This window comes from Lynx canadensis, chromosome C2, assembly GCF_007474595.2.
Source record: "Lynx canadensis isolate LIC74 chromosome C2, mLynCan4.pri.v2, whole genome shotgun sequence".
In the NCBI taxonomy this organism is placed as follows: Eukaryota; Metazoa; Chordata; class Mammalia; order Carnivora; family Felidae; genus Lynx; species Lynx canadensis.
The window spans coordinates 112,381,041-112,394,853 of record NC_044311.2 but is presented as its reverse complement, the minus strand read 5'-3'; the positions used below and the strand labels follow the sequence as shown (position 1 = coordinate 112,394,853).

At 40.7% G+C, this 13,813-nt stretch overlaps 1 protein-coding gene across 12 annotated transcripts in view; it reads left to right on the top strand.

The window, feature by feature from the left end:
- Positions 1-13,813, top strand: part of ST3GAL6 (ST3 beta-galactoside alpha-2,3-sialyltransferase 6) — a 75,917-nt gene that overhangs the window by 19,267 nt on the left and 42,837 nt on the right. For 3 of the 12 annotated variants that reach the window (XM_030329158.1, XM_030329157.1, XM_030329159.1), the window contains exon 2: positions 2,063-2,224. Coding sequence is in view for 7 of the 12 variants with exons in the window: in XM_030329154.1 (XP_030185014.1) it covers positions 5,224-5,290 (67 nt within the window). In the remaining 5 variants the exon portion in view is untranslated. The other 9 variants (XR_003971690.1, XM_030329154.1, XM_030329156.1 and 6 more) reach the window with 9 other exon arrangements.

The following is a 13,813-nucleotide window of genomic DNA, read 5'->3' as shown; positions in this document are numbered from 1 at the left end:
TCCTTGACACTCAAGACCCACGGTCTTGACCCTTTGCCTCACCTGGCAGGTTGCTTCAGATGCAGATTCTCGGGCCCCACCCCAGACCTACTGAATCATCATCTATAGTTTAACAAGATGTTCATGTGATACCAGTGGACATTCAAGTTGGTTAAGCACTACTGTCCAAATGTATCCCAAGTGGTTCTTAGGACAAAATACCTTCAGTAACAAGTGACTTTGTTATTCAGTCAGTCAACCTGTATTATCTTTAGGCAGCCCAAATATTAGCAAGTTCCCTTCTACTGAGCTCAGAACTAACTTCTTGAATATTGCATTCCCTGGCTTTGGCTTAACAACTTGCACCCCCACTCCCCAGCCTTCAAACCAACTTAATGCCTTTTCTTCATGAAGGTCATTCAAACATGAGAATGGGCCATCTTGTTTCCTCCCTTGATTTAAGCTCCTCCAGGTGTAACTAAGTCCCCCATCCCTCCAGCTGTTCCTGATGTGGTACTGTTTGGGGTTTCTTTACCAACTCTTCAGAGTAGATCATTTTAAAGGGTCTTTCCAACTTTAAAATTGTGATTGCTCTTTTACTTCAGCTGCTAATAAGTACTACTGGGTAGAAGATGATAGAAACCTAGGAGCTGCACTTTATTTGCATTTAAGGAGAATGACTCTGGGGCACAAATGTATAATTATCCATAATTTCCTTAGGCTCAAAATTCCGTTTCATGGTAGAGACTTCCATTATAATAGCTACTAAAGAGCACTACTTTGCCTTTCTTCTAACTTCTAAATGCATCAGCCTACTTGACATTTCAAAAGTGAAAATTAGCATTTTTTTGTCTATAAATTTTCATTTTCAAAGAAAAAAATTCCCTGTAATCCACAACTCAGCACATCAATGGATTTCATTTTTCTCCAGTGTCTTTTGGTAATGGGTCACACACACATAGAAATAATCTTAGTGTTCTCAGCATTTAAATGTTTTCCTTCTTGGTGGAATCTAAGTATTTTTTATGTTATTATATGATTTTCGTAATAGTTAAGCACAAATATTTCCTTATTGCAGGACATTAGAGTTCATAGTGGCTTCTGAAATAAAGTATTTGCCATATTTTTTTTTGTTTTGTTTTTAATTTGTTTCCTAAGAATTGTTTTTAAATAACATATTTTCTACTAACACAAGTGCACAGCATGCAGTCTTGGTTTTGTTTTTGTATCAGGGTTGGTCTTGTGTAAGAAAAGCTGTAGCAAGAGGAGTTTGAGATTTTTTTTCAATTTTTTTTTTTGAGAAAGTAGCCCACAGCACATTCTTAAACTAGTTGTTCTTCACACAAATTTCTCCATGCTTCCTTTCCCCTCACGTTCTTCTAGACATTTTAATTCGTCTTGACCTCCTCATTCTCCCGTCTCCCTTCCCTTCCTCCTCAGAGAATTTTCGGAGCAAGCTCGTCTCTCACCTCCCTCACCTCTGCATTTAACAATAAAGCTGTGTGTATGTGTGGAGAGAAGCTGAAAAATAAGACAGATGGTTCTTTCATTACCAGGTTGTTTTGGATTAATTAAGCTGGATGTGTTATTTTTTTTTCAAGGACACTGAGCCAGATCCTGTGGATAACCAGTCATGAACTATAGTAATGTAACATAGGCTGCTGGTTTTGCTCTTGGGTTTTTTGTTTTGCTTCTTGGGAATTTCATCATCCGGTAAAGCATTTTGGGGAGGGTCCGAAGTGAGTTTACCAGATGTGTTCGTTAAGGATTTTTTGACAGCTTGAAGTTTCCCTTGGGCAGTTAAGCCTATTCTTTTTTTTTTTTTTTTTTCAACGTTTATTTATTTTTGGGACAGAGAGAGAGACAGAGCATGAACGGGGGAGGGGCAGAGAGAGAGGGAGACACAGAATCGGAAGCAGGCTCCAGGCTCTGAGCCATCAGCCCAGAGCCTGACGCGGGGCTCGAACTCACAGACTGAGAGATCGTGACCTGGCTGAAGTCAGACGCTTAACCGACTGCGCCACCCAGGCGCCCCTATTAAGCCTATTCTTAAGAAGCATGCTGTCTTTGTGTTTTATTTCAGCACGTGCAAGTGAAGAAGCAGCACAACTCTTTGTTTTGGATTATTCCTAGCAGAGAGGCTCCAACAATTTTGCAGACGGACTCCCGGGCCTCTGGAACCCGTACTACGTCCTTCACGTTCAGGAGCAGAGAGCCTTTGCGAAACAGATTCCTAGTAGTGGAGGTAAGCCAAGGCAACACTACCACTGTCTCAGACTTCTTAGATGTGAGTGTGAACATTTGAAGTGTTCGTATACAATGTTGCCACCTCTAGCAGGTGACTCTATTTTTTAATTATTTTTTAAAAAATATTTATTTTTTGGGGCGGGCACAGGCAGGGGAGGGGCAGAGAGAGGGGGACAGAGGATCTGAAGCTGGCTCTGTGCTGACAGGCTGACAGCAGTGAGTCTGATGTGGGACTCGAACCCACGAATCGTGACATCATGACCTGAGCCAAAGTCAGACGCTTAACTGACTGAGCCACCCTGGCGCCCCACCCTCTCCTTCTTTATATACAGCTGTCTGTTAATTTATCTCTTATTAGTTCAACATGTGGCCAGAGGGCCCATGAGACTATTAAAGTAACCAGTGACTGGTCAGCACATCCCAAAGTTAAGCTATGGAAGTAATAATAATAATGCTAAATATATATAATTATTATCTTAAAGTTTATTTAAGTAATCTCTACACCCGATGTGGAGTTCAGACTCACGTCCCCAAGCTCAGTAGTCTCATGCTCTTCTGACTGAGCCAGCCAGGCACTTCTTAAATATTATTTTTATTCTCAGTGTGAATTTGTCTTGTTTGGGACAGTCCTAAATCAGTATGGAAGTTAAAGAGTAATAAAATGCTGAAGTTAAAACTAGAACATTATATGCAGCACATGTATTATAGAAACTGCTGTTAAGCTGTGTAACCATGGGCAAGATGCTTGCCCTCTCTGGGCCTTGTTTTCTCAATAGAATGAACTCCAGTTCCCTCTCTGTCCTTAAATGCTACAATTAATAATAATTTTATTAAAGTATCTTAATATAATTTTTATGCATATTCTCCTTACCGTTCCTGAACCCATGTACAAATTTAAGACTCACTTCATAAATTTATTCTGAGAAAGCTTGGGAGCTCAAATGTCCATCAGGAATTATCTCCATGTTTCTGTATAGCCCCATGCATCTGTATAGTATTTCCGATTTGTTAAGGTTCATCAGAAAGCAGTTATTCCACTAGTAAATTTGTTAAGTTACTGTTTTGTTTGAAAATAGTTTTGTGAAGGACACCCACTGACTGAGCACATAACGCTTTAGTGGTCCTGGCAAATTTGGTCATTTGCAATGCTTTTGGGATTTGGTCCTTGGGACTCTCTTGAGCTCTTTGTTCACACCGAGATTATTCATGAGTGGCTTCAAAGCCCTTCCCCAGTGTCCTGGGCCACTGGGCTTGCAAAACTATTGAGTACCACAAACTTAGCCTGGACATAAGGCTGCATCTTCAGGTTTCTTACTTCCAGATATATCTTAATTTAATGGAATCCGAGCTGTAATCATCTTGGGTATTTGTAGAACTGTCTTTCCCACCAATCTTTACATCTCTTGGCATCACCTGGAAATATTTTTGAGTCTTTATAGCATAATGGATTCTGGTGTGTGCCTGCGTTCACATTCAGCTCTGCCCCTTGCTGCCTGGGTATTCTTGAGGTCGTTAGAATTTCTCTGTGCTTTCGGGTCATCATTTGTGTGATAGGGATGACAATAGTACCTTTCTCAAAGGGTAGTTTTGAGGATTAAAATAATTGCATCTGTAGAATATTTTAAACAGTTCTATTATGTAAATGTTCAGAATATAAGCTATTTTTAAAATTGCCATCTGCTGCAGTGTTTCATTTCTGCCCCCATCCTCTAGGGCTGACAGATACTCAGCTCTTCATCCTTACCTTGTTAGACATTGCTGATTGGCCCTGGTACTGTATTTCCTTCTGAATCCAGAACACAATGCTTGAATCCTTCTCAACAGTATAACAGCGTCAGAGACAGCTATTTGTCAATTCAAATTATTTGCAGAGTTATTGATTTTATTTCTTGCTTCAAGACATAAATTTGATATGCTGGTTCCAAGTCTGCATTGTTTGTTTTTGCTAACACTCAAGAGCAGTTTTATTATGACAAGCATAAAAAGGTATAGCTTCTGTAGCCAGAAATAGGGTCTCATTCAAGCATGAGTTTTGCTAATGAATTACTACTATCTTGAATGCCTTTCGTTTTTTATTCAGAAGGAGATGAATAAGTCTTCCTATCTGCTTTGAAATATTGAAATGAATGTGCAGAAACAGCTAGCATAGTAATGAAGCTTAATCTTTTGAGGCTATTATTAGTACAATGTTACTAGTTCTTTAGGGTCTTTGCCAGGTTGTCACAAAGTTCATTTTTTTAGTAAGGGCTTGGTATATGGGTACCTGATATTTCATTAGTTTTAAATGGAGCATTAGAACAAGGTTGGGAGAGTCTTTCCCATGTGCCAGACTTTTACCTGAGTGCTTTATATTTACTACTTACAGTAGCTCTATTAGGTGGTATTATTCCCATTTTACAGCTGAGGACACTGAGATGTAAAGAGGTTAAGCAACTTCTCAGGCTCCTATGGTTAGCCAGATATGTAGAGCTGAGACTCAAACCCAAGAGGTCTGATTGCCACGCAGGCAACCTTAATGCCTAATTAGGCTGCTGCCTGCAAAGAATAAACTGCATGAAGAGGAAGATGAGAAGGTGGAAGGACCAAATTATAAAAGTCTTAAATGCCAGGCTAAGTGATTTTATGTTTATTTGGCAGACAATGGGAAGCCACTGAAAGTTTTCCTGTAGGGCGGGGTGACAGAGTGAGAGCTGGGCTGTAAGGATTTTACATGAGGTACAGCAGGTGGGCTGGTTTAAAGAGAAGGGAGATTAGAGACCATTGCTAGAAGCTGAGAAGTAATGAGCACGTGGGTTTTGGAAGCAGCATTAAGATAAGCGCTTGGGAACGCCCATAAATGGTGTGCCAAAGGGGAAGAGGCCAAGACACGTAAGCAGAGAGGTGAGACCCAGGCCAGTGAGTGCCACCTGAAGGAGGTGGTTCCGAAGTTGAACACCATGGAGGCCGGAGAGGATTGGAACAAAACAAAGACTAGTGGGCCATTACCGTGCACCCCCCATGAGACTGGAATTGTGCCGGGGAAAAGTCCACATTAAAATGTTCTGCGCTACCAACTCTGCTCCTTGTGAGTGAGGTCCCCTTGGGCAAGTTTTTCGATTGTTCTAAATCCTGGCTGTCTCTTTTGGGGTTCAAGTTGTGAATAACAGTAAGTGGAGATGCTGTTGTAAAGGTTGGGGTGGTGATTCAGCTGACCGTTTTAGGCAATGCAGAATGAAATGTGTGTCCTGTAGATATAATGAGAGGAGTCATGTATATTTCCTGTCAGAAATGCCAGTAGTATCGTAGTGATCGTGGTAGTAAGTGGAAGGCTAAGACTGGAAACAGTATGGGACTGAAAATGTGTAGGGAATTTACAAGGCAACCGCAAATATTCCCTAGAATGTGAGGGACATTTTTCTCAAAGCCACTTGCTTTCAGAGAGAATCTGACTAGTTTTCTCAGAGGAAGTTCTGTTGGTTGGAAAATTTAAAAGATCATGTCTAAAAGACTTAAAGGAAATAGTAGGGAACTTAGAATGAGCTTCCAGTTCCTCTCAGAAACCCTTTTTGTGAATCCCTGACCTTCTCAGTGGGGTATAATTTCTCTTTGCTCTGACCTTTTCCATTAGTACTTCTCAAACACAGATCACCTGAGGGTCTTGCAGATTTGATTCAGTGGATCAAGGGTGTGGGGCTGCGATTCTCTATTTCTGCCAAGTTCCCAGGTGATGCCAACACTACAGGTCCCTGGACCCCACTCTGAATAGCAGGACTCTAAAATACTTTTTAGGTTTCACAACAGGTAAGCAACTTATTTTGAAATCATGTAACGGTTCTCTCATCAGACTGAGCTCTATTTCCCATATCCTGCAGCACACACCCATAATGAGTGCTCGATATTTATAATCAATTCTGCTGTTAGTGGTTTGTATTATTCAGTGGTATCAATAACTTTAATTGTTATGGGTGGATGTTTTTTTTTTTTTTTTTTCTTTTAACTGAGAAATTGAAGCAGATCTGTTCAGGAATAGGCACCAGAATACAATATAAAAATTTTATATAAAGCTAAGCATGCATTTACTGTATGACCCATGAGAACATATGCTCACCCAAAGGCATGTACTTGAATGGTTGTACTTGAGTGTTAGCTTTACTAACAATAACAACAACAACACCTTATAAAGAACCAAACGTCTATTACCTGGTGAATTGATAAATAATTGTCATATAGCCATATGATGTGTTACTACTTACCTATAAAAAGGAATGAATTCCTGGCACAAGAAACAATGTGGACAATTCTTTCAAAAGCATTATACGAATTGAAATAAGCTAGAAATAATATACTTATTTATGATTCTATTTGAATGAACTTTTAGAAAAAGCAAAAGTATAGTGATAAACCAATCAGGGGTCAGGAAATGGGGGAAAGTGAGTTGGCCGTAAAGAGGAACCTGGGAACCTGCAGGGGAGGGGTGGGGTGATGGAAACATTGGTATGATTTTGGTGGTTGTTACTTGGCTGCATACGTATGTCAAAACTCATCACATTGTACACCTAAAAGTGAATTTTATTATAGAAAAAATTTTATCTCATAAAGTTAAACAATTAGCCACAATCGTTAACCTGTTAAGATCTAATATTCCTTGAAGGTATCTTATCAGTGGGATATTAATATAAGGAAATAGAGAAAATTTCCACTCTGGGAGAAGAAATGGGTCTCTGGGAGAAATGATGAATAAACAGTAGGAACATAAGTTCCCTTAAAAGCTTCTTTGTGTGTTTTTAATGTAGCTGAGTCTGAAGGGAGAGATCTTGAAAACAGGAACTTCAGTTCATTTATTTTTAGCATCCAGTATAGTATGCCATTTGCTGAATGATTTTAGTGTGCCCACTGTGCTATTAAAAAACAAAATTCTGCTGAAAAGTCATTTCTGTGCTTTTTTATATTCTTTGCAGTGAGCACACTCAATTATCAGGGGAGCATTCAGTCATCTGCTTTGGCAGTGATGGCTTAGCTTTAATTAGGTAAAAAGATGTGTCTACATATGGTAAGGATGCAATCTGGCAAAAGCATTGGCTTTCTTGAAAGACCGAAAGGAAAGAGCGTGTGTGTGTGTTTACGTGTGTAGAGCTAGCTGCCTGTTGTGTTATTACCCAAAGAATTGGGGGGAAAGGAGAGAAAGTTAATTATGCATGTTCTCCTTTTGCCATACAGAAAGAAAAAAACTATGAATTTGGAAATCAGCCAGAATGTATACAGGTGATCCAATTTGTTAAAACTAGACAGTTACTTGGGGGGGGGGAGAGGGGGTGCATAAACAAAATCATAATTTTCTATTTACTCAATAATGTCAGATTTTCCCCCCTTAATTTGTATCAAATAGTAGTAGCTCAACATTTCAGATTTAAACTTAGCTTTTTCAGGTATAGTATGGCATATTAATTTTGGATATGCTACTCTTTATTCTTTAATTATGGCTTATTGAGAATTTTCAGGTCCTTCTAACAGAAATCCCATCAATCAGACTACTGAGTCTTTAAGATTTATCTTTTTAAATTATGAAATGAACATTTTTTCATATAATGTTTCTAAGTAAGTGCATTGTAATAAATGCATCTATTTAATGTGTATCATTCCCTAATTTTACTTTCAAAAAGGTAGTAAGTGAATATAAAGTTCATCATGTTATAGTTAAAAAACAAAAAAAACAAAAAACAGTGGTTATAGTTCCCCATAATGTGCAGTTTAAAAGCTTTCCATAATGTACCGTTGAGCTCAGATCTGGGTTTGAATTCTGGCCACTGCTCTGGTAATTGAGCATCTCTAGCATGGGGATGATAATATACTTTCTTTCTTTCATCATGTATGAAAAGGGCTGAGTCTACTGCTGGGCATTTAGGAAATACTTAATAAACTGTGCTATTATTTACATGATCAACACCAAAGGTTCGTATTTTTTGTATGTTCATGAGGCTGCTGGACACGTTTGGATCATCCAATTAGTAAAAAGAGCCATACTTAAAGGGGTAGTAAATGAGTTAAAGAGGACTGAACCCTTTACATGGGTCACTTTAGGGTCCTCTTTGTATCCGCTAAGGCTTGGGCTATATTGAGATGGCTAGGTCTAGGAGGCTTAAGGGGACCTATGGGGCCAGAACAAAAACTCCAGAATTAACGCATAGCTAGAGCTGGAGCTAATGCTCACATGGCCATGTGATTACAGAGAACGGTCCTAAACCGAGCAATAAATACAAAGAGGAAGGCAGGCAGGATGTATGAACTGTTGGCCAAGTTCAGTCTTGGGTGTGTCAGTGTGAGCTAAGGACCTGTGGAGACCTAAATGGAGAAGGAACTCTCTGAGGGCTGAATGGACACAGGCTGCCAGCTGGGCCACCTAGTAAAGCTGTGGAGGTGAGCCAGGAACAGGGGCACCTGGCTAAGGGGAAGGCTGTGGCTGAGATCCTGCCCGTGCCAAGCTCTGTGCCCACAGGGCTACGGGGAGTCAGAGGGGATATCCTTTTCTCATATGTCCAAAGACGTAGGTTGTTGAGTCTTTGGACATACTAGAAAAGGATATCCCCTCTGTGTTGAGCAGCAGTGTGTGGAGTATGAGGCAAGACCAAGCCTTGACAGGGCATCCGTCAGTCACTGACGTAGCGGAGAGCATAAGGGAATACAGTGGATGAGGACATGGTTTCAGATCCAAGTTACTAAAAAACTGGAAGTTTGGCTGCAGAGCTGCTGGGGTGGCTGAGAGAGAGAAGAATGCAGACTTTGAAAAACAAAACTCGTTTCAATGCACATTCTCCCGGCAACAGAACCCAGGCCTGGTGAAGGAGATGGCCAAGGTCAGTGTGGGATCAGCCGGAGCCTGACCAAACTGTTGAGCTGCTGCTCTGGGGCTCCTCAGGCTCCCTTGCCTTGAGCCCGGGTCGGTCCTAGAGCTTGGGGGTGGGTGCTGAGCCTATGGACAGAGAGGCATTAGGAAGAGTGTGTAGCCAGGTGTAGAGGAAATGTCACAGAGAGGTGAGGCAGCCTGGGTCTGTGTGCTCAGCATCTGGAAATGTGGACATGAAGGATGTTTCTTCCTTTGTGTTGTTTGATATTGAGATACCCACAGTATTTGTGTGCTTGGTGAATGACTGCGGAATTATTATTGAACGTGCTTCATTCTAGCTGGCTGTTGGTCAAACAAACTCCTTTTGGTTTGATAAAGCATTAGGAGAGTCTAAAACTAAAAATCTGACCATTTTCAAGTGTCCTCCCATAGCGTTTGTTTGTCTGTCTTTATAAGTAATGCTATCAAGCTTGCTCTGGGGCTCAGGAAGGTGCCTGAAAACAAGCACCCTCCTGTTTGCTTCTCATACACACTGAAGTTGGAGAATCACTGCTCTAGGACACTCAACAGAACCATGGAGGGGGAATAATTAACGTGTTGACTGAAATCCAGTAGAATGAGTTGGCAAGAACAAGGATGGGAGTAACAGGGTTTTGTTTCAGCCCAGTGTGTGACCATAACCTTTCTCTTGATTTCAACAATCCCTAGAATTTGTACTGCCCATGGAGCTGGTAGGATAGACAAATTAGAGAAATGTGTTGTAATGTTTAGTCTGGTATCAAAAAGATGGGCTTGTGCCCATTTATGGAAGCTCACATCAGGAGAGAGGCGGCATAATGCATGGGCTCTGGTCGGGTAGATAAGGGTTGGAGTTCTATTTTTGTTACTTATCATCTCAGGGAAGTTACTGCCTCTCTCAGAGCTTTAGTTTTCTTCATAAAATGGCAGTTGCAAGTTGGCCACTTCCTTCACAGGGTGGGTGTGAGCATTACATGAGCTGATGCACCAAAAGCATTTATCACCAGCTTTGGCACATGATGAGCACATGCTGAACACTTCTATCTTAATGATTCTAATGAACCGTTATTCATTGGGCATTTGCCATGTGCTAAGCACTTCTGGAAAACAAAACAAAACAACCCCGCCCCCCAAACAAAGCATCTAGTCACAGGATGTATAACTACATTCAACAGCTATCCACGTAACATCTTCTGTGTGACAGGTATTGTTAGAAATGCTGGAAATAAAATGATGGACAAGACAGACTATCCTGCTCTTATGGAGCTCGTAGTCTAGTCAGGATAACTCTTGTCACATCTGTTAGAGTCTCTGTATTTCTGTAAACCCATTATTGTTTTCCTCTGTGGTTCTCTGGAGTACACGTACTAGAGCAATGGTTCTCAAACTTCAGTATGCATAAGAATTATATTGGAGGGTGCTCGTTTTAATGCACATTTCTGAGATCCAGAGATTCAGAGTAAGTAGGAGCTCAGGAATGAGTATGTTAACAAGCCCCCATCTGGGGCTGACCCTTGGATCTGCCACATCACTTTGGGGCACGCTGCCCTAGAGCCATTTCCCTTTCATGGATATCTGAATTTACCTGTGGGGAGCTCTAGCCGCCAACGGAGCACTGTCAGGAAGTTATAGATTACAATTCTCTTTTGGGTTCTCCTCATGCTTTTTGTCTTGAGAGACAGGATGACCCCAGGAATGGAACTGGGAGGAAGAAATGGTCAGACCTTAAGTCTATTTCTGTCGCTTAAACTGTGTGACCTAGGACAACCAACTTCAGAAACTTTGTTTCCTCATTCATGAGGGGGATCATACCTGTGCACCCTTTGTCAAGCTTGGTTTGAGCCTTAAGTGAAGGAAGGGACATATTGCATATCATTTAATGCAATAAAATGATAGACAAGACAGACTATCCACGCAGATAAGATACACTTATTGTTAAAGAGAAGGGAGGGGCGCCTGGGTGGCTCAGTTGGTTAAGCATCCAACTCTTGATTTCACCTCAGGTCATGATCTCATGGTTTTGTGAGTTCGAGCCCCACATTGGGCTCTGTGCTGACAGTGTGGAGCCTGCCTGGGATTCTCTCCTCTCTCTCTACCCCTCCCCACTCATGCTGTGTCTCTCTCTCTCTGTTTCAAGATAAATAAATATTTAAAAAATTTTTTTAAAAAGGGGAAACTGTTGCCAAGATGGTGCCCACTTTTGACATATGTAGATTATTCATGTAGATTATTCATATATTGGTTTATGATAATTTAAGAAGAGATAAACATTTGATATCTGCCAATAGTTCCTGTTCTTCCTTGATGTCCTCTACCTACACTTGAGATAAATAATTACTTCATGACTTAAATTTTGTAAATAATGTTATAGGGACCCTGGTCTTGGGAACAGATGCAGCCAAGAAGCTGAGTCTGTCATGTTTAATGTCAAGATCTTGAGACTTGTTTGTTTTGGTAGTTTAAGCTATCCTGAGGGGTTGCGGTTTTCTTTTTTTCCTTCTTTGCTTTAAAGCAGGCATATTTATATATTAAATGCTATATATTAAATATGTTTATATGTTCTGATTGGTTTTTTGTCAATATCTTTTGCTCAAAGCAAAATGGTCATTCCATTTATAGCATTACAATTGGGGAATTTGTTTATTCATGGAAGCTTTTTTTTCTACAAGTATGCAGAGGAACTATAAATGTTTATCACAAGGATATCCTGGCTGGCTCAGTCTACTTTGCAACTTGAATATGCTTTGAATTGCCCATGAAATACAGAGTTTTTCTCAGCTAGTGTATGCAATGGCTCTTCAAGAGTAGTTTAATTTTACGTTTTAAAGGAAAACATGTTCCCTTACACTTCTGGGTTTCCAGCTAAAACACATATTAGTGAATGAAAAACAACAAAATCTTGCTTATTGATATCTCCATGCTTTGCAAAATAATATATAAATTTCCCAAAGAATGCATTTTGGGGGAACAGATAAGCAAATTGAATTGTAAATCTGAGTTTCTTCTCTAGACCTTCCTATACTGTTTTATCTTACATGTAAATAGGCTTTTAAAAAGTTGCTGATACTGGTAAGTGGCATCCATGTTGGGTGCTTGCATAAATGATGTTATTTTAGGTGGAGCCTTAAATAATTGAGCAGTTAAGCAGATTGGTGACTATATTGGCCCATGGTAAAATACCTTCCAGGATAGTCTCAAGCCTAACATTAGTAGTTTCTAAAACTGTTTCAGTTCAAGTTTAACTGGTGGATTCTAGAACTCCCAGAGTTGCCAAACACACCTGATGTCTGACACCGTCAGCATGTACAACAAAAAAGGGTTAATTACAGTGTATATTTAAGGGAGTCACAGGATATGTAAATATAGTAAAACCTTGGTTTGTGAGCATAATTTGTTCCTGAAACATGCTTGTAATCCAAAGCACTTGCATATCAAAGAGAATTTCAAGAACCATTGGCTCAGTTGTGATCATGTGACATTTGCCATCACGTACTACTCGTATTGCAAGACATGCCTCGTTTATCAAGTTAAAATTTATCAGAAATGTTTGCTTGTCTTGAACAACACTGACAGAACAGGTTGTTCTGCCATCTAAGGTTTTACTGCAATTCCATTGTGTTCTTTGGAGTCTTGATTTGTCCTATATCCATGTTTGGGTAATAGCTGCATGGGTGAAAGAAAAAAGCATTTTGCTGAGGTCCCATCAATCAAAGGGATGAGACAAGCCAAGTCCACATCAGTTTCCTGTCGGCACTGATAGGTCTGTATCTTGTCTTCATGAAGCATTGCTCATGGCCTTCGGTGAATGTTTAATATGATTACCTCTCACCTTTACGACGAGTTGCCTTTTAGCACCCAGCTGGACCCCAGTTTGACCTTTCTCAATTCTCCCAGTACAGGGGGAAGAAGGAAGGCTGATAATGTTGAACAAGTATAAGGGCCAAGTAGAGACTTTTACTGATAATCCCAAACCTTAGCACTCTCCATCACTTGGATTTTACCCAGTATTCCTCAAGAAACATAGAGCCATACCCTGCTCCTTTTTTTTAACCTACTAATGATCCTGCAATTTATTTCTTTCTACCAAGGAGAATTTAAGATGATTTTTAAAATAACCCACAGTTACATCAAGAGAGCATACATTTCAGGTGGGTGAGGAAGACCGAACAAAGCAGAAAGAGAGGTGCAGGCCTGAGGGGATGGGAGCAGCAGATCTATATGCGCTTTATAAACTGCTTTACTCCCTTTGCCATGTGAGGATGTGGGACTTTGTGCCAAAGCCACATGCAACTGCATCTTTCTGTCAGGCCAGTAAGAAGACAGTGTAGGTTGGGGCACCTGGGTGGCTCAGTCGGTTGAGCGTCCGACGTCGGCTCAGGTTATGATCTCACGGTTCCCGGGTTCGAGCCCCGCGTCGGGCTCTGTGCTGACAGCTCGGAGCCTGGAGCCTGTTTCGGATTCTGTGTCTCCTTCTCTCTCTGCCCCTCCCCCACGTGCGCTCTGTCTCCCTCTGTCTCAAAAATAAATAAACACTAAGAAAAATTAAAAACAAACAAAGAAGACGGCGTAGGCTGCATCAGGATAGGCCAGGTCTCACATTGGCTTTCTCAAAACCCATGCATATTACTACTTAGAAAAAGAGCACAGCTGCCAGTTTTAGAAAATGAACCACCGTTAAATACACAACCACATTCACATATTTTGTGTCCTAGGTTGTGCCGGGCACGCTTCATTTTGGGTAATCTACCT